The sequence below is a fragment of the Mastigoproctus giganteus genome, chromosome 13, assembly GCF_048544385.1.
Source record: "Mastigoproctus giganteus isolate SK-2022 chromosome 13, ASM4854438v1, whole genome shotgun sequence".
Classification (NCBI taxonomy): Eukaryota; Metazoa; Arthropoda; class Arachnida; order Uropygi; family Thelyphonidae; genus Mastigoproctus; species Mastigoproctus giganteus.
In genome coordinates, this window is record NC_143587.1 from 28,214,852 (window position 1) to 28,237,653 (window position 22,802).

Genomic DNA, 22,802 nt, shown 5'->3' on the forward strand with positions numbered 1-22,802 from the left:
TGCTTCTCAGAGCCTTAAACATCTCAATCAAACATCTCAACCATGAAAATTTCATGCTCATTCGTTTTACTTATGCCTCTCAGAGCCTTAAACATCTCAATCAAGTCTTCTCTGAGGTGCCTAGTTTGCAAACTCTGCAACCTACTTATTTGAAGTCTTTCCTCATATGGACGTCCTTTTGTCGATCTCACCAAGCGAGTTACCCATCTTTGGACCTGTTCAAGAAGCGCATTGTCTTTCTTTAGGTGCACTCTCCATACTTGAACACAGTATTCCAAGTGTGGTCTAACAATAGCCTTATATAATGGGATTATGATGTCCTTATTTCTACTAGCAATTGTTCAATAAATCATTGATAGAATACCATGGGCCTTCTTTGCAACCAGTCTACAATGCTCGGAGAACTTCATGTCTGACCATATTGTAATACCCAACTCCCTTTCCTCCACTACCAGCTTTAGTTCAACTCCACCAATTGTATAAGTTATTTTGGGGTTACTGTTTCCCAGGTGCAATAACTTACACTTTGCTGGATTAAAGCATAGCTGCTATTTTTCTGACCATCCCTCAAGTCTATCTAGGTCAGTCTGAAGAAGCTCTGCTTGGCCGTGGTCATTAACTACTCTACCAATCTTTACATCATCTGCAAATTTAGACATCATGCCCTCTATCCCTTCATCGATGTCATTTATGAAAATCAAAAACAACAGTGGTCCTAATACTGATCCTTGGGGAATCCCACTTCTTACATCAACCCAATCTGAGGAATAACCATTTATCACAACCCTCTGCCTCCTGTCCTAAAGCCATCCAGCTATCCATCTAAGGATTTTCCCTGTGATTCCAACCTATTCCAACTTATAATGTAACCGCTCATGCGGGACCGAGTCAAATGCTTTGCTGAAATCCAAATAAACAACGTCGAAATTATTTCCTAAATCCAGCTCTTGAGTGACCCTGTCAAAATAGCAAACCAGATTAGTTAAACATGATTTTCCTTTTACAAAACCATGCTGAGTATCCTTCAGAATTCCATTGCTATCTAAATGATCCTAAATTCCACTCTTGATCATTGTCTCAATGATTTTCCCTGCTATTGAACTTAGACCAACCGGCCGGTAATTTTCCACTTCACTCTTAGCTGCCCTTATGTATTGTAGATATGTTGGCACTTTTCCAATCCAACAGAATCACTCCCAAGTCCAGTGATGCCCTCATATGTTCAATGGTTCAATGCACTCACTTGCTGCCTCTCTTAAGATTATAGGGTATATGCCATCAACCCCAGGAAACTTTTGAGCTTGTAGGCTCAAACGTTTTTTCATTAAATAAAGATGTGAAATTTTAACATCGTTAATTACATTTTTTCAACTTCACTCCCATAATTTCTTATTGACACAAAAGGTTTTTCTTCTGTAAATATTGATGCAAAGTAACTGTTGAGTTCATTTGCAACATCAACTGGAGTGTCTAATACTATCCCATGTCCATTGCATGTGGTCTGATCTGGATTGTCCTTCTCTTCTTTGCATTTATATATGTGAAGAATTTCTGATCCCCACTCTTTGCTCTTTTTGCCAGTGATATATTAAAAAAGTATTGTGGATGTTCTTTATTTATCTCATTTTAGGCCTACATTGCATATTTTATAGAATATAAGACATAGCAGGTATTTTCACAACTTGAGAAAAATTAATTTTTTAATTTCTTTCTTCAAAGAAACAAAAAAAAAAATCAAAATTTGTTGACATGTGAAATCTAACCCTATTTATTACTATTTTTTAATGAAAATTTAAATGTTCATATTTATCATTTTTCAGGTGGAATGGTTTTTCAAAGGTTCTCCAATAACCATAGATAAGGATTACAGAATTAGTAAGAGTGGCAGTGGACATACCTTAGTAATTCCACAAGTTAAATCCTATCATGCAGGAAGGTACACAGTTACTGCAGAAAATGATAGTGGAAAAGCGACTTCATCTGCTCTATTAGCTGTGGAAGGCAAGTATCTAATACTCTTTCATGGAACCAGAAGAGTATTGAATTCTTGATAATAAACTAACCAATCCTCCCCTAAACATTACACCACCACTTTCATTCCAAACTTACTTTTAGTGTTATGTAAATGCTCTACAATTGCTGTAGAGTCATTTTAAAAATTACTGAATTTCTCCTAATACTCAACTAAATCCCTCTCTCCCCCAAACTTGAATTGTTGCAGGTGCAATTCAGACATTTTTATAATGGATAACTGTTGCTGTGAATGTTAGATGATAAGTCAAGTTGACAGTGCTGAATTTTTATCATTGTGGTTTTTTTACCAAAATGTTAGTAAATTATGTGTGGCCAACTGTCTTAAGAGTGGGAAAACACACAGAATATTATTTCTTTGAAAGGTGGGTAATACATCCAGTGAAAGCTTGATCAGTGAGTGAGGTCCAACAAAATGGCCAGCAAGTAGCCGTGACCTAACCATATGATTTCTTATTGGGATAGGGAAAAGAAGAGGTTTACATGAACAAACCCCAAACTTTGGATGAATTTGAATAATAAATCAATGCAAGTTATAGCAGGTTCCATGGGACTTTTTTCAGAGAGCAGCAGCAACAAGGTAGTGTTGGAGTCCAACTACATAAATGTGTCAAAAATGAAGTGGACGTATAATGGTGTGAGGTATATCAAATGAAATGGCATAAAATTAAATCCTCCATATATATATATACAAAGGGTACTAGGAAAGTTTTGCAATATGACGCAACAATGAATCACAGGAAGCTGCTTGTTGCTGCATGTTGAGACATGTTCATACGTGCATAGTAGCCACCGCGCCAAGTCGATGGGCTCAGTTATTCATTAGTAGTGAGAGTGTAAAGTGCTTGCGATGGCATCGTGGTCACGAAATGAGATAAGGCCAGTTTAGCGGTATAATTTCGTGCGTGGTTTAACCATAGACCAGTGCTTAAAAGAAATGACTCTTGCACTAGATGATGATTGTCCACATCGTACAACGATATTCAGGTGGTATAGAGAATTCCAAAGGGGAAATTTCACTCTGGAGGATTCTGAGAGGCCGGGAAGGCCACGAATGTCAGTTATGGAGGAAAACGTTACTGCTGTGAGGAAAATGCTTGACGAAAACAGGCGAGTGACCTACCAACAGATAGAGGATACTTTGGGTCTAAATGCACCAGCAATTCGTTCGATTCTGCAAGATCATTTGCACGTGAAGAAACTTTGTTCTCTCTGGGTGCCGCATCAACTGACTGAAGAGCAGATGACACGACGTGTGACTTGGTGCCGGGAGATGTTAAAAAAGTTTGATAAGGGACAATCTCGGTATGTGAACAACATCGTGACAGGTGACGAGACTTGGCTGTACTATTACGATCTGCCGACCAAGGCTCAAAACAAAGTTTGGGTCTTTGATGATGACGACACACCCGTAATTGTCAGAAAATCCCGATCTGTAAAGAAGAAAATGATAGCTGTATTTTTCAAATCGAGTGGAATTGTGGAACGTGTCGTTTTGGACACGCAGAAGACAGTCACAGCTAAGTGGTATACTGAACAATGCCTGCCTAAAGTCATTGGATCTATGAAGAACCTGCGGCCAAAGTCAAGAATGGACACCTGGTACCTCCATCACGATAATGCTCCAGCTCACCGCGCCAAAGCCTGCATCGAATATTTGACCACGACAGGACTGAAACTTCTCGAGCATCCTCCCTACAGTCCAGACCTTGCTCCCTGCGACTTTGCACTGTTGCCGCATGTGAAAATGAAGCTAAAAGGGAGGCGGTTTTCCAGTGATGAGGACCTTCTACGGGCTTGGGACAACGAGTGTGCTTTACTCCCTAGTGAAACTTGGCAGAACTGGTTTAAAGATTGGTTTCGGAGGATGGAGAGGTGTATTGAATGTAGAGGAAATTACTTTGAAAAAATTAAATAAACAAAGCTGTATTGCAAAACTTTCCTAGTACCCTTTGTATAAATATAAACAAAGCCAGATCAGAAAGTCTCAAATCAGATGTCTCTAATGCTTTTTTTTGCTTCAAAAATGCTTTTTTTTTTCTTTGTCTTCAAAAGTTACAAAATAACTTAAATGTTTATTGTACAAAGTAATTTTCAAAACCCTGTTACAAGGAATGTACCATTATACTTATATGCCACGTCTTCAGTACTGCATACAGGTCTGGAGGCCTCATTTTAGGAAGGATGTAGAGTTGTTTGAGCATGTACAGAGAAGGGTAACAAGATTAGCGAGGGGAACGAAGGAGTTCTCTTACAAAGAAAGGCTTAAGTTCTGAAAATTGCAGTGACTGAACACTAGGCACCTGCGAGGTGATCTGACTGAGGTGTTTAAGGCCTTGAATGGGTTGAGCACATTGAATTCTGATGGGATTCTTCTGCTTGCTCAGATTACAAACCTGAGAGGGCATAAATTCAAATTGAGGAAAGACAGTTATAGAATAGATGTGCAGAAATTTGCCTTTAGCCAGTGGGTGGTTAATTGCTGGAAGAAACTTCCATCTGTCATTGTGGAAGTTGATAGCTTAAATAAATTCAAGGAGGAACTGGACAAACTTTTAAAGGGAATGGATGTGTGAAAATTTTTTTTTTTTGGGCTGGTGCTACATAAGCTCACTTGCTTTCTTGCCTCTATTACTACTACTACTTTCAACACCATTATTGCACTGCTGATAAACCTCAATATTTTGAAGGAAATGTTTTCCTGCAAAATATTGCTTAAGGTGAGAAAACATATGGAAATCTGAAGGTATTAAATCAGAGTTGTATTGAGGATATTGTAATGTGTCTTATCCAGTCTATTCCAACTCATCTGCTTAATACTCTATGGAAATCAGTTCTTAATTGATGATATTCCAAGCTGCACCATAAGAAATATTAAGCATTTCACTGGTGATTTTTGCAGTTACATGATAATCCGACTTCAGCAGCATTAACAGAAGTGACTGATATTCATGGACACAACTTGCTCATTCCTTCTTTAAACAATCAACACCACTTATGATAATTTTTATGAACTCTTTTCAGATGTTGCTGCTTCATCACACAGCCATAATTTCTTCGTGGATTTCTGTTGGTATATTGCTTTTAGCCAATAAGAAATAGATGATATCTCACACTTTTTTTTGTGTACACATCTATGTGATTGGCCATACCCAACACATCACTTCACGGTCAAATCTGAAGGAAATCAGACAGATTCAGTTTCATCTAATTTTTCACAGGGTATGCCATGAATATTCAAAATTATTTTTCTGTATCACAGCTGTTTTAAATTACAGCATTGGAGATCTGTATCCCCCCTTTATATTATACTCCCCCTTCATATTTAAATAACTTCTGAAGAATTAACATTACTCCTCTAATCCTTTAGTCTTAGCCAGAAGAACTCTTCAGCAAAGTGATTTATATCTTTATAAGTGAATATAGCATTTTCCCATAATATCATAATATTTTTTCATAATTTTAAAATGTAATTTTGTTTAGAATATAAGAGTGAATTATTTTCCTTTTTGTCGCCTCCGTAGCCAGGTGGGTAGGAGCAGCAGTGCATAGCACACACTTCTTGATTAGACCGGGGTTCGAGCCCATGACCACCAAATACGGAGGATGCAGAAAGGTCAGGGAATGACCACCGATATCTCTGGAGCAATATGGCCTTAGTTACTAATGCTCCTAAAAACCAAATAAACAAACAACAACAAACATTTTCCTTTTTATATATTTATTATAGCCACCAAATATAATTGTGTTAAATTAAATCAAATACTTTTACTTTCAAGCATACCAAGCTGACTGAGTAATTTCTAGCTTTTTGAGCACCTATATATATTTGAGCATCTGGAAGATATTTGCTTTGTAATTTCAGCTGTGTTTGGGGGTGGAGGGGACAAAGAATTTATTGTAGCTTATACAGATTTGAAATTAATTAAATTACAAATAAGACCATGGACTCAGATTTGATTTTTTTTTTTTTTTTCGGAATTATTGCTCTTGGATGTATTTATATATAAATTAAAGCCAATTAAAATACTTCATTCTTGTCTCTAAGTGATAACGTGATGCCAAGTTGAAGAAGAAGATTGCACAGCTATATCTCCTTAGGCTGCTACATATATAAAACAGTATCTCTGATGTTTTTTATTTTTTTTTTTCATTGTGAAACAAACAGCTTTTTTTTGAGGTCTTCAGAATGAAAATCTGCTTATGGAAGTTTAAGTGTGTTTTAATTATATTTAATAGCATTGTATAATATGCAAGATAAATATACAGTGTTTTTCAGAAGTCAGTTTAAAAGCTGAAAACTAGAGACCAGCAGATAATCAATTGCAACACATACTTTTGTTGACTGTGTGCTCTTACCAAATGTGTTTTTAATATTCAAAAATCTTATAATAATTCAACAACCAGCATATTTTATTTAAAACAGAAATATACAAAAAATTATACAATAGGCTGATCAAGCTTATACAATAGGCTGATCAAGAAGTACATTTTTAAGTTCATATGATAGAAAAGGTTATTTCCTGACAAAAAACTTACCGAACACATCTAGGATATTAATAATAGAAAATAAATGACAAATAGGATTCACTGGAACAGATGAAAAGGATGCTGTTAGCTGTTATATAAGCACTCTCTTACAACAATAAAATAAATCTTACAGTAATATTTGCCTATTGACAAACTTCAAAAACTATATTGCCAAGAATATGCCAATATTAATAGTCAGACATGTAAATATGAATGCATTTAAAATTTTATTTATTAACTTATTTATATTAAATTTTTCCTACTTATTAACTTATTTACTTATATTAAAATTTTATCTTACTTTCCCATGTTTAAAACTCAAAAAATTTCAAATTGCCATTGTGTAATATTTTTGGTTCTTTAATGCTAATTAGGAAAGATCATTCATGCTATTTGAAAAAATTTTATACTGTTCATGTAAATCAATAATATTTACAAAATTTTTATTGTTTTATCTTTAATTTTTTCCAGAGCCATTTGGTGAGGTATCTTTAATTAATGGACTAGAAAACAAGAGGTAATTGCTGCATAATTTGAAACCTAATGGTGATTTTTTTTGATATATGGTATTTAGATGTTACCTGAAAGCAGAACATATAAAACATGTGTGGATTGAATCTGTATTTTAACCTCTTAATTTAAGAAGTTAATGAAATAGCCACACAAGTCTAGCTCTGGCAGCCAAGAGGTTATTAAAGCTATTATGGTTATGTCTGAGGCCTCTGTGCAGTTGCATCAGTGGTATTTCTAATGGTATGCTATATTAATTATGACAAAAAAAGTTACAATATTTTAATTCTGAAAAAAATTGCTGATAAACTTTTTGAATCATAATGGTATTGACATACACTTTGCACTGCACCTTTCAAATTTTTAAGATGTTCTGGCTCTAATCTTGTGCATCCTGTAAAACTAGTTATTTGACAAGAATATATATTAGTATTAGTAATGGCCACACTGTGCAAGAAAGCCTATGGCTTATGCTGCACCAGCCAAAAAAAAAAAAAAAAAAACGAATAAAACAATAATTAATAAAAAAACCAAAAAAAAAAAACCTAATAATTAATAAAAGAAAAGGAAATTTAACCTATCATCCTATGCATTTCCCTCACCTGAAGGTACTATCCAGATGTCCTTTGAATTTCCCCAAACTACCAGCCTCTACCACCCATGCAGGCAACTTATTCCAGTAATTTATAACTCGCTGGCTAAAATAAAACTTCCTGCAGTCCAATCTAAACATCTCCTCCCGTAACTTGAATTTATGTCCCCTAGTTCTAGCATCATTTATAATCTTGAAAATTTCATCCTCATTCATTTTACTGATGCCTCTCAGAGCCTTAAACACCTCAATCAAATCTCCTCTAAGGTGTCTAGTTTCCAAACTCTGCAAACCACATATTCGAAGTCTTTCTTCATAAGGATGCCCTTTTGCCGATCTCACAAGGCGAGTTACCCGTCTTTGCACCCTTTCAAGAAGCTCGATGTCTTTCTTTAGGTGCGGTCTCCATGAACACAGTATTCCAAGTGTGGTCTAACAAAAGCCTTATATAATGGGATTATCACGTCCCTATCTCTACTTGCAAAAGTTCGATAGGACACCATGGGCCTTCCTTGCTACCTGTTTACAATGCTCAGAGAATTTCGTCTGACTGTATCCTAACACCCAAGTTATGATACTGGGTTTAGTTGAACTCCACCAAGTGAATAAGTTATTTTGGGATTACTGTTTCCCAGGTGTAATACCTTACACTTTGTTGGATTAAAGCATAGCTGCCATTTTTCTGACCATTCCTGAAGTCTATCTAGGTCTCTCTGAAGAAGCTTTGCTTGACAGTGATCATTAACTATTCTACCAATTTTAACATCATCTGCAAATTTAGACATCACACCATCTATCCCTTCATCAATGTCGTTTATGAAAATTAAAAACAACAGTGGTCCTAATACTGATCCTTGGGGAACCCCACTTCTTACATCAACCCAATCTGAGGAATATCCATTTATCACAACCCTCTGCCTCCTGCCCTGAAGCCATTCTGCTATCCATCTAAGGATTTTCCCAGTGATTCCAACCTGTTCCAGCTTATAAAGCAACCGCTCATGTGGGACTGAGTCAAAAGCTTTGCTGAAACCTAAATAAACAATGTTGAAATTATTTCCTAAATCCAGCTCATGAGTGACCCTTTCAAAATAGCAAACCAGATTTGTTAAACATGATTTTCCCTTTACAAAACCATGCTGAGTATCCTTGAGAATTTCAATTCTATCCAAATAATCCTGAATCCCACCCTTGATCATTGCCTCCATGATTTTCCCTACCACTGAAGTCAGACTGACAGGTCGATAATTTCCCACTTCACTCTTAGAACCACCCTTATGTATGGGAGATACAATGGCATTTTTCAAATCCAACGGAATCTCCCCAGAGTCTAGTGATGCTCGCATAATTAGCCTAATGGTTCAATGCACTCACTTGCCGCCTCCCTTAAGATTATAGGGTATATTCCATCAACTCCAGGAGCCTTACTGGCCTGTAGGCTCGAAAGTTTTTTCATTAAATAATCTTGCGAAATTTCAATATCATTAATTACATATTTTTCAACTTTGCTCCCACAATTTCCCATTGCCACAAAAGGTTTTTCATCTGTAAATATCGAGGCAAAATAACTGTTGAGTTCATCTGCAATGGCAGCTGGTGAAGGTCCAATCTGTCCTGCTCTTCTTAGCATTTACATATATGTGAAGAATTCCTTATCACCCCTCTTTGCTCTGTGTGCTAGCAATTTCTCATAAACTGCCTTTGCCTGTTGAACCTTTTCTGTGGCTCTATTACAGATCATCTTGTAGCTGTTAAAGGCTTCGGTATATATTATTAATTGTATTCAGTGGTCACATGACTTGAACTATGGTCAACTTAAATACATGCACTGCTGCACTTTCACATTGACTCCAACTCTGTATATACTTTTAATTAATAACTATTGCTATCTTTTTCATAATTAACAGAGTTCTTTCAATCTGTCAATTATGATAAAAGCAGCAACATATTTTTCAAGGATATTTTTTCCTTTCAATGAGCAATGCTTAGTCAACCATTACACACATTATTTTTCTATATTTTCTTTAGCATTCATTCCATACACACGACCAAAGCAATGTCTTCGCTAGAAACTAGCAGCGGCACTATGAACAAGACTACAGAAGTAACTCGAATGGAAAATCATAGTGTACAGCATATTTCTAATGTCAGGCTTCACTCAACTGAAGAAGACTTTCAAGAGGTAGGTAGTAGTAATAGTAATGGTAATAGTAGAGGCATGTGATGCAAGGAAACAAGCTTATGTAGCATCAGCCAAAAAAAAAAAAAAAAAAATATTCACACATTCATTCCCTCTAAACCAGGGGTGGGCAACTTTTTTCGTCAGCGGGCCGAATGAAATTTTCATATCATGATGCGGGCTGAATGAAATTTTCGCATCATGATGTGGGCCGGAATAGATTGAACGATTTAATAAAAAAAATCAGAACCTAAAAAATGTTTTATTACTTGAATTACCAAATTATTAATGTATTTTTAAAAAAAATATCTGAATGTCCAATTATCATTGAAAATGCGGCATTCGGCATCAATTTTTCTTTTTTTTTTAATTGGCTCATTTTATGGGCTATAAATTATATTAAATTAAAAATTGTAATAATTAGAAAAGGCATAAAACATAAAATATCTCGCACCAATATTATTTTTTTCAATAAGAAGTCAAACCCAAAGGAACTTCGTTCGATCGATGCTACAATAATAATTAGGAAATAACTCTTTGACGCTGCGTAGAATCACTTGGTTACTGTTGTATTGGCCGCGATTCCCGATTGAACCTAATTAAGCCGAACGTTTACGGCGAGTGTAGTCAGGTATGGATTTTCTATATTTATGCATTTACCGAGGGGGCCGGATGTGGCCCGCGGGGCGGCTGTTGCCCACTCCTGCTCTAAACCTTTGTTTCCTTCTTGAATTTATTTAAGCTATCAACTTCCACAAAAACAGATGGAAGTTTGTTCCAGAAATCAACTACCCGCTGGCTAAAGACAAATTTCCGTACATCTGTTCTACAAGTGTCTTTCCTCAATTTGAATTTATGCCTCCTCAAGTTTGAAATCTGAGCAATCAGAATTGAGCCTGCTCAACCCATTCAAGGCCTTATACACTTTGCTCTTGGTTATTACAAAATCCATTAGCTCCCTGTTACAATTTGATAAACTTGCATTCTCCTCCCTTAATAACACCTCATGTGTGAATGTAGATGCAGAATACTCATTCAGATTGTCAGCTATCTGAGCAGGATCATCAACAGTCAAACTATCAATATCAAGTGGACCAATCTGATTCATCCTTCCTTCTAGAGTTTATATATAACTAAAGTTCTTGCTGTTTTTCTTAGCATCCTTTGCCAAAGATTTCTCATAATCATCCTTCGCTTGCCTAATCTCCTTCTTGACTTGATTACAGACTTATGTCTACCATAGGCTTATGTGTCACCTGATAATTTATATGCATCCCATGCATTTTTCTTTCTTTGTTATGAGTCTCATTAGTTCATCTGACATCCATTTAGGCCTAAACGTTGAACAGTATTTCTTAATCGGAATGAAAAGCCTAGTAGCTTCCATGATTACTTCCTTGAATGCATCCCATTTAGAATTTGCTGTTGGTAACATCATCAGTTAGTTCCACTGTAAATGGCATCCAATTATATCTTAACAAAGCAAAGTTCTCCCAGTTTTAGAGATTAAGAATTTTAATAGACTAATTATAACAGACAGTAACTTTGGCTGAAGGAGACCATCCATTTGTCCAGATATGAAGCCATATTTTAAATGCCAGACACTGTAAAATTATTATTATATGTTTTTAGTTAATAAAACAAAAGTCTATTTTACTGAACCTTCTACACATATGGAGACTGTTAAGTCTTTAGTGCAAAATATGTTCTGTTAAGTCTTTAGTGCAAAATATCTCCTACTGATGTCCTCTCATTTCATTACCACTTTTATATTTTGTGATGGCCGAAGGTCGCTAAGTGAGGCTACCTGTTTTTGTTGTCTAATGATGGAACAAAATAGTTCTGAAACTGGTCACAACAATGCTTTTAAGTTTTTAATGAATAATTAATTCACCTACTGGGTGATGTTATTTGATTAAAAGCAATATTACATTAGGTCGACCTGTGGATAATGTAGTCATTTCTAAAAAGCCTAAGTCCAAGCTCTGTCACTGTCACAAGAGGGACAACTTGTCTCCCACCAGCAGCATAGATAGAAATATGGAATGCAGTGTAAATGTTATTTCTGAAACTGTTTCAATACCTGTGTTGAAATAGTACCAGTTTCTTTACTTGATTAAAGAAAACTTTACTTGATTTTTATTTTTAATATACTAACTAAAATTTGCACTTGTAGAAATGAAAGTTCTCATCCCTGACTGACTTTCCCACACTAGACTACATTGCTTTCGTGGCTTGTAATGGTATTGCTCTCACAAAATTCGAAAAACAAACTGAAAAATAAAATCTTATATTAAATTCATTAATTCAGATTCATTTTTCAAATTTATTTGTTAAATTAACTTTCATTATCCTTCAATGTGGTTAGCCGGCAAAGGAGATGAGGTAGTTTCAACAAGCACATGATTGACTTTTCACTGGTGCTTCCAAAATTCTTTATAAACTAGGAAATGTGAAATGTGAAAACTAGGAAAAAAAAGCAGTGCAATGTGAAAAAACAAACAAAAGCAAAATCTTTTCTCTGAGAAGATATTATTTAATAGCCAATTTGTGAAAGTGGTGTAGCATTAAGTGGTATAGGGAAATCAGCGAAGGATTGAACATTTGTTTTAATAAGTGTAATTTAAGGCTTTGAATGGAATTGAACAAGCTCATTACTGATGGCATTGTTCCTTATGCTCAGGCTACACACATAAGGGAGCATCAATTCAAATTAGAAAGGATGGTTGCAGGATAGATGTGCAGAGGCTGCCTTCAGCCAGCAGGTGGTTGATTGTTGGAACAAATTTCCATCTGGTGCTGTGAGAGTGGTCAGTTTGAATAAATTCAAGGAAGAACTGAACAAATTATTGGAGGGGATGAACAAGTGATGTGGGAAGGTTCTTTTTTTTTTGGCTAATGCCTTATAAGCTTGCTTTCTTGTTACTACTGCTAATAATAATAATATTTAGTTTACTATTATCTTAGAAATATGGCAAAGGGTTTATGCAGTATACAGCCAAGTTGGTTTTAAAGCTAAGTTTAAAAGTGCCTTGTATAAAGCTTTGGTCCTATTTGAATGAATACACCATATTAACAGACCTTTGGGAAATTGTGTGTGACTGATCTGAAAGGGCTTAGAGCAAGCTTTTCAAATGCTCACTTAGAAAAGACAGTCTGCCTCTAAAGGAGAAATTGAAAATAATTATTAGTGTATGTTATATTTAGAGAAATTATTAATCCTCGCATCTTGTTTTTCAATTCAATTACATCACATTAATTATTTCATTAAAATGTCTTTCCTAATAGGTAAATGGTGGGACATCTAGACTGCACAGTATGATCAACAGGGGATCAAGCTCACCTCTATCTATTGAATTACCATCAACGCTAGTTACTACTACATTAAGGCCTTCTGGAACCTCTCCTAGGTTTGTAATTCCCCTTAATTGTGCCCTTGTTAAAGAAGGAGAGGTGATCAAGCTCGAGGGACAGATTGAAGGTAAGAATAAATGTTATATAATTTTTTCATATAATATTAATTAGTTTTTTAGGCTAGTTTGGTTCATCACCTTGATTTTTTGTCATTTAAATTTTTATAAAGAAATAATTTGTCTTCTTTCATATAGGTTAGTGCAAAAGCATCATTTTAACATAGTCATCTACCAAAGTAATTAAATTAATTAATTAAATTGGCATCATTTTGGTTATATCATATTGTGAATGCCTTCACAACGAGTTGCCATGGTATTGTACTACCTCGAATAAATAACGCTTCACCAGTGGAGAGTCACTACTATGACAGTCTGTTTTGTATATTAATGGTCTTTCTTTCAGAAAGCAGTAGATTATTTTTAATAAATGGCAGATGCCCTTTGCAAATGGTGTGGTATTGCACTACTTTTAGTAATATGATACCAGGACAACTTGTTATGAAGAAATTTTTTTTTTGCTTTAAGTGATAAAACCTTATTGCATTAACCAGGCAGTTGAAATGCTGCTGGCCATAAAAATGCATTAAAGGACCAACCAGTCCTCCACACTTCATATAATTAAATGAAAGTTGCTGCATCGGTGTTGTTTGTAAGTGCAGTAATCCTGCTGAAAAAATGAAAAACTTGAGTTCATTGCTAATTATTAATAAAATAGTTGCTAATTTCCAGTCATCTTGTGACTTTCTGACTCCTACCATGCCATAAATATAATCTCACACTGCAAACTTTGTAAGCTATTGTGTGTTCACTTTAAAGTGGTTGGAGTATTTTAAGAATTTTTATGGCTTAAAATGTGATCTTCACCCTGATAGAAGCAGTTTGTGTAGGGGGGGGACAAAAATACCTAAACAATGTGGCAATAATGTTGGGATGGGAGCAATACAGATATTTGCACTGGGCACTATGAGTTAAAAGTTAATTTCAGTGGTACAAGATCAATTTAGTGATCCAGTCCTGCTAAGTGTAAAAAATGAAACTCTAGAGAATATTGATTTTAATGACATCATTGACCAATTTGCACCATTAAAGGGCTAGGAAACTTGATCTTTTTAGATTTTATTTTTATTTATAGCTTAATACAGTATAATCAATGTATTCATCTTTAATAAAGATGAATACATTATTTTTTTTTTTTACCCCTCATTGTGTGAACAGTATTTTATGTTTGTGAATGGTTCTTTGTGAATGAAAACAGTAATAATTATTTTTGTATTTAAATAATTGAAAACACAAATATATTGCATTGTCCTGGGTATCATATAATCTCACTACACCTCTGTTATCTGCCTTGGACTTCAAAATTCAGGAATCAGTTTAATCAGGGGTGTAAGGGGGTTGTCTGCTATTATTAATAAACTGTAAACCTCTTGCTAACAACTGAAATTCAGTATATGATTGTTGTCTTAACTACTCATGCATTAGCACTCTAAACAGTATGCTAATGAGAGTGTCTTCCACACTATAATTTAATATTACTTCTTTATTTACAGGTTCCCCAGAACCCAGTATAAAATGGCTTAAAAATGATGTAGAATTACCCACTTATAAACCAGGGATGACAATTAGTTTTTCTAATGGGAAAGCTTGTCTTAGGATCTCTAGAGCAAAGCAAAGTGATTCAGGCTCCTATACTTGCTCTGCCACCAACTCAGCAGGCACTGCTACCTGTACAGCTGATGTCCTTGTCAGAAGTAAGTGAAACCTCAGCTTAGAACAAATAATAGTTACCATAATTAATAGAGCTGTTTATACGAGATTTATTTTAATTTGGACATTATTTTAGTTTGAACATTATTATGCGATCATCAAATTTGCCAGCTTCACTCTTACATAAGCATGTAATTATTTATATTTTTGCACCATTTTCTTCTGTTTTAAATTAAACATAGGTTTTATAAATACTGTATTTCAGAAATTAAACCTAAGTTTTATAAATAAAGAAGTGAAAAAGGTATCTGTATCTGTATTATAATAGTCAATATGGTTGTTTCTCAGAATTATCATATCCATTTATATGAGGGGCATTCAATTCAATATGTTATCTACTTTGACTCTAAATGTGTTTGAGATTTAAAAAACTAATTTGATCATACTCGCATGTGTCTGTATTTTATTTGGACAGGTCTAGCTCAATACAATGAAGCATGGAAAAACAGAAGCGATTTAAAGTAGCCAACCCAAAAGAAAAAATGGATGTCAACAAAACTAGAGCCTCGGGCCATAAAATTTTTTACAAAAGATGGGAATGGAACAAAGTTTATTCAAATGCATGAAAACTGTATATGGTAATTCTACACCTCATGAATATCAGATAAAATTTTGGCCTAGGTAATTTAAATGGGATTGAGAATCCATGTGGTTCTAATTGGGACAACCAACAGAAGTGACAACTCCAGAAATGCATAAAAAAATTGAAGACTTGGTTATATGCAGGATAGACATTATTAAATTGTCCATGATTGCCAAAGAATGTAATATTTCAGAGGGATTAGTACTGACCATTCTCCATGAATACTTGGGTAAAGGTCAGCTCTCAATGGGCACTAAGAATGCTCACAACTTTTTAGAAACAGTGCAGAGCTCAAATTGGTGAGGAAACTTTGTGTATACATGATGTAGATCCCCAAAAATTTTCCAAGACTTATAACTGGTGATAAAACATGGATTCATCTGGGATCCAGAAAAAAAAGAGAAGTCCATACAGTGGAAACACCATGGATTGCCACTGCTTAAAAAAAATTCAGGAAAACAGTCACTGGATTTGCCTATTCTACTGTTCTCAAATATTAAAAGGGGCCATAAAAAACAGGGAAGGGAATAATTGACATGGGGTACCTTGTTTATTTATGACAGGGCCATTGTACACAAGTCCCATAAAGAAATTGCTGCTCTGAGAGATTTCAGATTCTAGGAGTTAAATCACCTACAGATCCTAGGGACAAGATCTGAGCTGTAGGGCTCAGATCTTGTCCCTAGTGATTATTTCCTCTTCATAAATTGGAAGAAACACTTGCACAGACATCAATTTTCAGTAATCTCGAGGAAGCTGTAAATGGCTTTTTCAGAACCAAGAACAGACTTTTTTTTACCCAGGTATTTGCTCCTTGATCTCAAATGGAGGAGACATTGAATTTAAGGGGATATATATTGAGAAAAAAATTTTAAAAATTAGGTTATGTTGTTTCTTCATTACCAAGGTAGATAACTTTTTATTGAGTAACCCTTGTATAATAATTCTTATTGGTTTCTCTGTTGGCACAGAGAAGCTACAAATAGGGTTCTTCTAGTAAAGAAATAGGATATCTCCTATTGAATATAAAGTAAAATATGAGATGAAATTTTGATATATGTGTACCCAATTAGCTACAAAATATTAAATTGTATTTAATACAATACAATTTCTTTGCTCCATAGAATGGAGCAAAGAAAGGAAATCAGTTTGCCAATCACTTATCAGACTGATATCCAGTAAAACAGGCCATCAAAAGCTGCACTTTTTCCCCAATTCTAAAAACTGTGGATGATGATTTTTGTATTGAGCAAGATTATGATCTCACTATGCAGTCCACATGCAAAACAGTCAAATCATTTAAACTTTTTTTTAATCATTATGTGATTTGCACCACTTCACCTTGCTCTTCTTTCAAATCTCCAAACTTTGGGAATACTTTTATGTTTGAAATCTAACATCATAAAATCTAAAAATAATCTAGTGATGAAATTCGACAACTGAGTTGATCTTGCTGATATTAAACAACCAGTAAATTTTGGCAAAAGTCCAACTTTATTGTTTCAGTTTTAAAATCTTCCACTAAGCACTGACATTTACTTAAAAATTATTTCATTTAGAAGACTACAACCAGAACCAAAACTGGAGTTTGCAATGGCCAGTGCAGAGCCAATGCACGAAGGTAGCATCACACTTTGTATCCCATATTTTGTTAACCTATGCAGGGCTTCTCTTAGTGTGGAAACAGGTGTACCCTGCACACCCACTAGGGCCAGTGCTGACTACAACCATCTGAATGCTGCAGTATGCTTTCTTGCATGTATAAACTAGTCTCTACATACTTTGTTAATTCATATAATAAAAATATAATCTTTATTATTCATTAAATACAACAGTAATTTTTTATACTATCTCTCTATTGCAGTTAACTGTACACCTCCTGAGTTTGTTCGTCTTCTTGAAGCCAAAGGTTACAAGCCAGGAGAGAGTATCCACCTTGAGGTAGAAGTGAGTGGCGAACCACTGCCTAATGTCGAATGGCTTCATAATAACATACCTATGGAACATAACGTTGAACAACAAATAACATCAAATGGAGCAATTCACTCTCTATTCATTCCTAGTGCTTCACCAGAACATTCTGGAAAAGTGACAGTAAAAGCCACAAATGATGGTGGAGAAGCTCGATGCACTGCAGACCTATTAGTGAGTGACAGCATTTCAGCAACTACCTATAGGACCACTGCATATAAAGAAATGACTGTGAATAGAATGGAGCAAAGAAAGGAAATCAGTTTGCCAATCACTTATCAGGCTGACATCCAGTAAAACAAAGTTAATATTTAACTAATGACTTTTTTTTTTTTAAATATATGAAGAGCATCGAGGTAAAGGATACTAACAGTTTGCCTGTCTTTTCAATTATCTGAAATGCAGTTTTTGTACAATAAATGCTATTTTTTTTTTCTAATGAGTAAGTCTCATCAATATAATCATTATGTTAATATTTATTAGTGTCCTTAACTGGTGTGATGTTTCAATCTGTATACTGCCACAAAAATTGCATGGCCTATTATTAATCAAGCACTGTTTTTTGTTTCATTATTTACCATCATAATGATGTAAAACCCTTCTTATCTGGCAGCTGTCTCAAAGTATATGAAAATTTCTCTCTGTTTTTTTTTTTTTTTTTTTTTGCAAGAGTACACACAAATTAACATTTTGTTATGTGGACTCGTGGGAGTACTTATATAAATTTATGTTTTCCGAGGTCTTTTCGTATGCAATTGAAATCAGGAAATAGTAGACACAGTTGTAATAGATGGCAGAATGAAAATAGTCTGAAAATCAAAAGAGCAAAATCGTGCCTGTTAGCCATTGTTGTACAATTTAGGTATAAAAAAGCCTAAAAAATTTAAATATTAAAAAATCTTTAATTTTATATATGTAATATTTAAAAATACATCATCTTCATATGTTATGTAAATAATGTACTGCATTGCAAGCCATTTTAGATGGAAGCATCATATAGAATAATTTTCAATTTGCTGATTCTGTTCACCTTTACTGACAATTAAAATTATTTACATGTATCCTCCCACCCACAACAAATATTTCACAACACAGTTGTAGCATGTTATTTTCACATTTAATGAGAGCTGTTATTCACAAGATGCTTTTCAGGTCTTATATCTTAAACGTGAAATTATCACATTTTCTGGACAATAAGGCACTTTTTCATCTGAAAAATGTTACCTAAGATTATACTGCATTGTTGTTATTTGGTTTTTAGGAGCATTAGCAACTAAGGCCATATTGCTCCGGGATATGCGGTGGTCATTCCCCCAACTTTCCACATCCTCCGTATTTGGTGGTGACGGGCTCAAACCCCGGTCTAATCAAGAAGTGTGTGTGTGCTACGCACTGCTGCTCCTTCCCAGCTGGCTACGGAGGCGCCTAAATTATATTGCCTTATGGCCTGAAGGTGTATGCACCTACTATACACACACATGGCAATGTCTTTATCTTTAGCCATGACTATAGGCAGTAAGGTCAGAACATCCAGATCCCTTTTAAAAAGGCTTATCTATTTTATTGAGACTATTTCAGATCATACATAACAGGGGCAACAATAAGGATGATTGCTAAATTAAACGTGGAGTTAGTTGTAGCCAACTGCAGTCATTGGACATCTCAATTAACAAATCCTTTAAATTATTCTTGTGTGAGGAGTGAACCAAAATGGATGGAGCCACCATTTTGACACCAAAAGGATGAATGGAGTGACCAACCATTATCCAGGTATGTGAATGGGTGAAAAATTAGTGGGGGAATTAGTGAAACACAAGACAGTTGCAAGCTTTCAAGAAATGTGGAATCAGTAATACCCTTGACGGCCCTAAAGATGATGCACTCTTTGGAGAAAGTGAAAGTTCAGACCATAACATTAATAATGAAGAGTATGATGACATTATTGGTATCATAAGATGAGAAAAAGCTTCATTTTACATTGACATTCTTTCAACATAAAATGACGAAATGGAAAAATTCACTTGTGAATTTTTTTCAACTATATACAATAAAATATTTTTTCCCCAAAATTTTCCTTTTAAAGTGTGGGTACATCTCATCTGGAAAATATGTTATTTCCATATGCCTACATTTTTATAGTTAAACTGGCCACTACAGCATTCTAAATCAAAGGCAATGTGTTTTATGACACAAGTACACAGCCTTCAATTTATTTTCAACTTCATAAGGATAAAGTATGCTTTAAATAAGGAAAAAAAAAAAAAAAAAGACCAAGCAATATGACCACATATAAACTCAATAAAATTGAGAAAATTTGCTTTCCTCCTTACCAACACCTGCGTTCTCTTGATATCAGTTCATGAAGTCCACAGGTAAAGCAAAAGTTCATCAGTCCAGAAACTGCAAGTTCAATCTACACCTATGCTAGTCCCCCTCTCTCCCCCCAGCCATACAGAGTGCTCAACAGTGGCAGTGGATGTCCCAACACACTATGCACATTAATTGCTTACTGCACTAAAGCAGGAAGCAAGGTATGTTCAAACCTAGCCATGTGTGAGCAAATTTTATCTTCTGATCTTGGATTCTTAAGAAGATTAAGATGTTACATCTTAGAGAACAGAGCATTTAGGGTTTCACCTTGTTGTGTTCTGCGATTTCACAGAAGTGGTATACTTCTATGAAGCTGTCTTACTTAAATTTATAGCCTACCCACAGCACCACCTAAAGTGTGAGACAAGCTGTGAATAATGTTTATTAACTATTAACTGTCTCCGTGAGTGAATGTGTTTGTATGTGGGCTTCCGATAATCAATTTCCGACAGGGATGGGCTCTGTCGAATGAGCTTATCATTAAATTTTGTAAAAATGAAAACTTAAATGCTTCTAAATATTAATTTATTCTTATTTAGAATTTACCTCAGAACATTAGAGTAAAATTGTCAAAAATCAAACTAAATTTTTTTTTAAATCAAAAAAATAATAAACACTTAATAAAAATTGTTTAAAAATAAACTGGTAAATTTTTTTTTAAATTTTTTATTTTGAAGAAATAATATCATCTACATTTATTTAAGCATAAGTTAATTTTATTTCATCGATTCTAGAACTGAATTTCAAAAGAATTTTAGTTTTAGCTTTTGTAAACTGAACTCAGATAACAATGGCTGACAGATGCAATGATTTTGAAATCTATTTTTGTACTGCGATCTATTAAAGTTGTATCTATTGCTAGTTTGAAACACAGATAACAAGTGGCAGCATGTGCTAGACAATTTTAAAACAATTCATACATTAGTGGACACAATTTGAATGTGTTGACTAATGTATGTGGACACATTCAAATCTATGCTAACTGCAGTAAAATAACTGCAATTGCTGCTGTGGATAAAGGGATGGTTGAGTCGGGGAGGACAGAGAGTTTAATCAATGGGCATTGCTGCTCTTCATGGACTGGTGTTATTAGTGGAGACCCCCAGAGTTCGGTGTTAGGCCCATTGTTGTTTTCTGTATTTGTTAATGATGTTGATGAAGGTATATCAGGCTTAATATCCAGGATTGCAGATCATACACAGGTTAGCAGGGTTGTTAATGACAGTATGCTACTGCAACAGGATCTAGAGAAGTTGGGCAGATGGGCTGGGGTTTTACATTGACAAATGTCAGGTGCTGCATGTGGATAGCAGTAACTCCAGAGTAATGCACCAACTGTGTGGTACTACACTCGGGTAGTGGAGAATGAAAAAGACCTGAGAGTAATTGTGCAGTCAGATATGAAGTTCTCTGAGCAATGCAGACAGGCTGCCAGGACAGCTCATGGGGTATTTGTTAGTGATATACAGGAATTTTGCTAGCAGGGATAGGGAGGTGATTGTCCTTTTATATAGGGTAGTAGTCAGACTGCACCTTGAGTACTGCATACAGGTCTGGAGGCCTCATTTTAGGAAGGATTTAGAGCTGCTAGAACAAGTTTTTTTTTTTTTTTTTTATTTGGTAGTTATTGGTGCATCGGCTTCTGTGGCCATAATGCACCTCCCAAGGTTTTTGCAGTACTTTGATCCAATCCCGAGGCGGGATTCAAACCCGCGACCTTTGGGTTGCCAGGAAGGCGCTTTTACCCACCCAGCTAGCCCGGTCGGCTCTAGAACAAGTACAGAAAAGGACAGCAAGGTTGGTGGGGTGGAACAAAGAGGGTGCTATACCCAAGAAAGGCTTCAGTTCTGCAAATTGCAGCATCTGTAGACTGGTCACCTGAGAGGTAATCCGATTGAGGTGTTTAAGGCTTTGAATGGTTTGAGCAAGCTCAATGCTGATGAGATTCTTCCTCTTGCTGAGATTACACACTTTGAGAGGGGGCATGAATTCGAATTGAAGAAAGTATTCTCATTGCAGAATAGACATGCAGAAATTTGCCTTTAGCCAGCAAGTGGTTGATTGCTGGAACAAACTTCCTTCTGTCATTGTGGACAGTTGATAGCTTAAATAAATTCAAGGAAGGACTAGACAAACGTTTGGAGGAATGGTTAGGTGAAATGGGAAGTGTATTTTTGGCTAAGGTAAAGAAAGACAACACGAGAACCATGGGAAACCTCTGGTAACTTACTGGGAAAATTGGTTTGCTTCTACTGCACTCTAGCACTGCTTGCTCGGTAAACAGACAGTAGGTGGTATCAGTCTGGAGCAGAAGTCGAGAACGATATATTGATTGGCACGTAGGTGCGACATGCGATGAAACGATTGGTGATGGGTGTGGCAGACGGCTAAACACTGTAGTCATTTGTTGACATTATGATGTTTATTTATGAGTAGAGAATGGTGCATAATTAGTTTTGTAATGAATGGTAAACAGGTAATACTAGCGATGATGATAAAGATGTAAGAAATTTGTAAGGAAAATAAAACCTTGCTTGATTTTTTGATGAAAACTAAATTAATAAGATCGAAATTGTACTGTTTTAAGTGCAGTGATTATTTTAAACTAATTGAATCACGATCAAAGTCATTTGGAAAGTTCTGGCATTGTAAAAAATGTTTCTTTTTTCTGCATGAGTTTCTTTATTAAAACACAGTTTTATGGAAAATACAAAACTTCCATTAAAAAAAAAGATAATGTATATTACATACTTCTGGTCAGCATGCATGTCGGTAACTACAACAGCATTCCATCTGGAGATTTCAAAAGTAACAGCAATTAAGTTTTATAAGAAACTAAGAGATATTTGGAAATTG

The 22,802-nt window shown here is 35.2% G+C and overlaps 1 protein-coding gene across 2 annotated transcripts in view; it reads left to right on the top strand.

The window, feature by feature from the left end:
* The window catches only part of zormin (spectrin and immunoglobulin domain-containing protein zormin), a 264,807-nt gene extending 246,888 nt beyond the window's left edge, over nucleotides 1-17,919 (top strand). For both annotated transcript variants that reach the window (XM_090387636.1, XM_090387637.1), the window contains 6 exons: nucleotides 1,821-2,001; nucleotides 7,033-7,078; nucleotides 9,692-9,845; nucleotides 13,131-13,323; nucleotides 14,806-15,006; nucleotides 17,470-17,919. In XM_090387636.1, the coding sequence (XP_090243762.1) occupies nucleotides 1,821-2,001; nucleotides 7,033-7,078; nucleotides 9,692-9,845; nucleotides 13,131-13,323; nucleotides 14,806-15,006; nucleotides 17,470-17,873 (1,179 nt within the window). In that variant the 3' untranslated portion in view covers nucleotides 17,874-17,919. The remainder of the gene's footprint in view (nucleotides 1-1,820; nucleotides 2,002-7,032; nucleotides 7,079-9,691; nucleotides 9,846-13,130; nucleotides 13,324-14,805; nucleotides 15,007-17,469) is intronic.
* The last annotated feature ends 4,883 nt before the right edge of the window (nucleotides 17,920-22,802 follow it).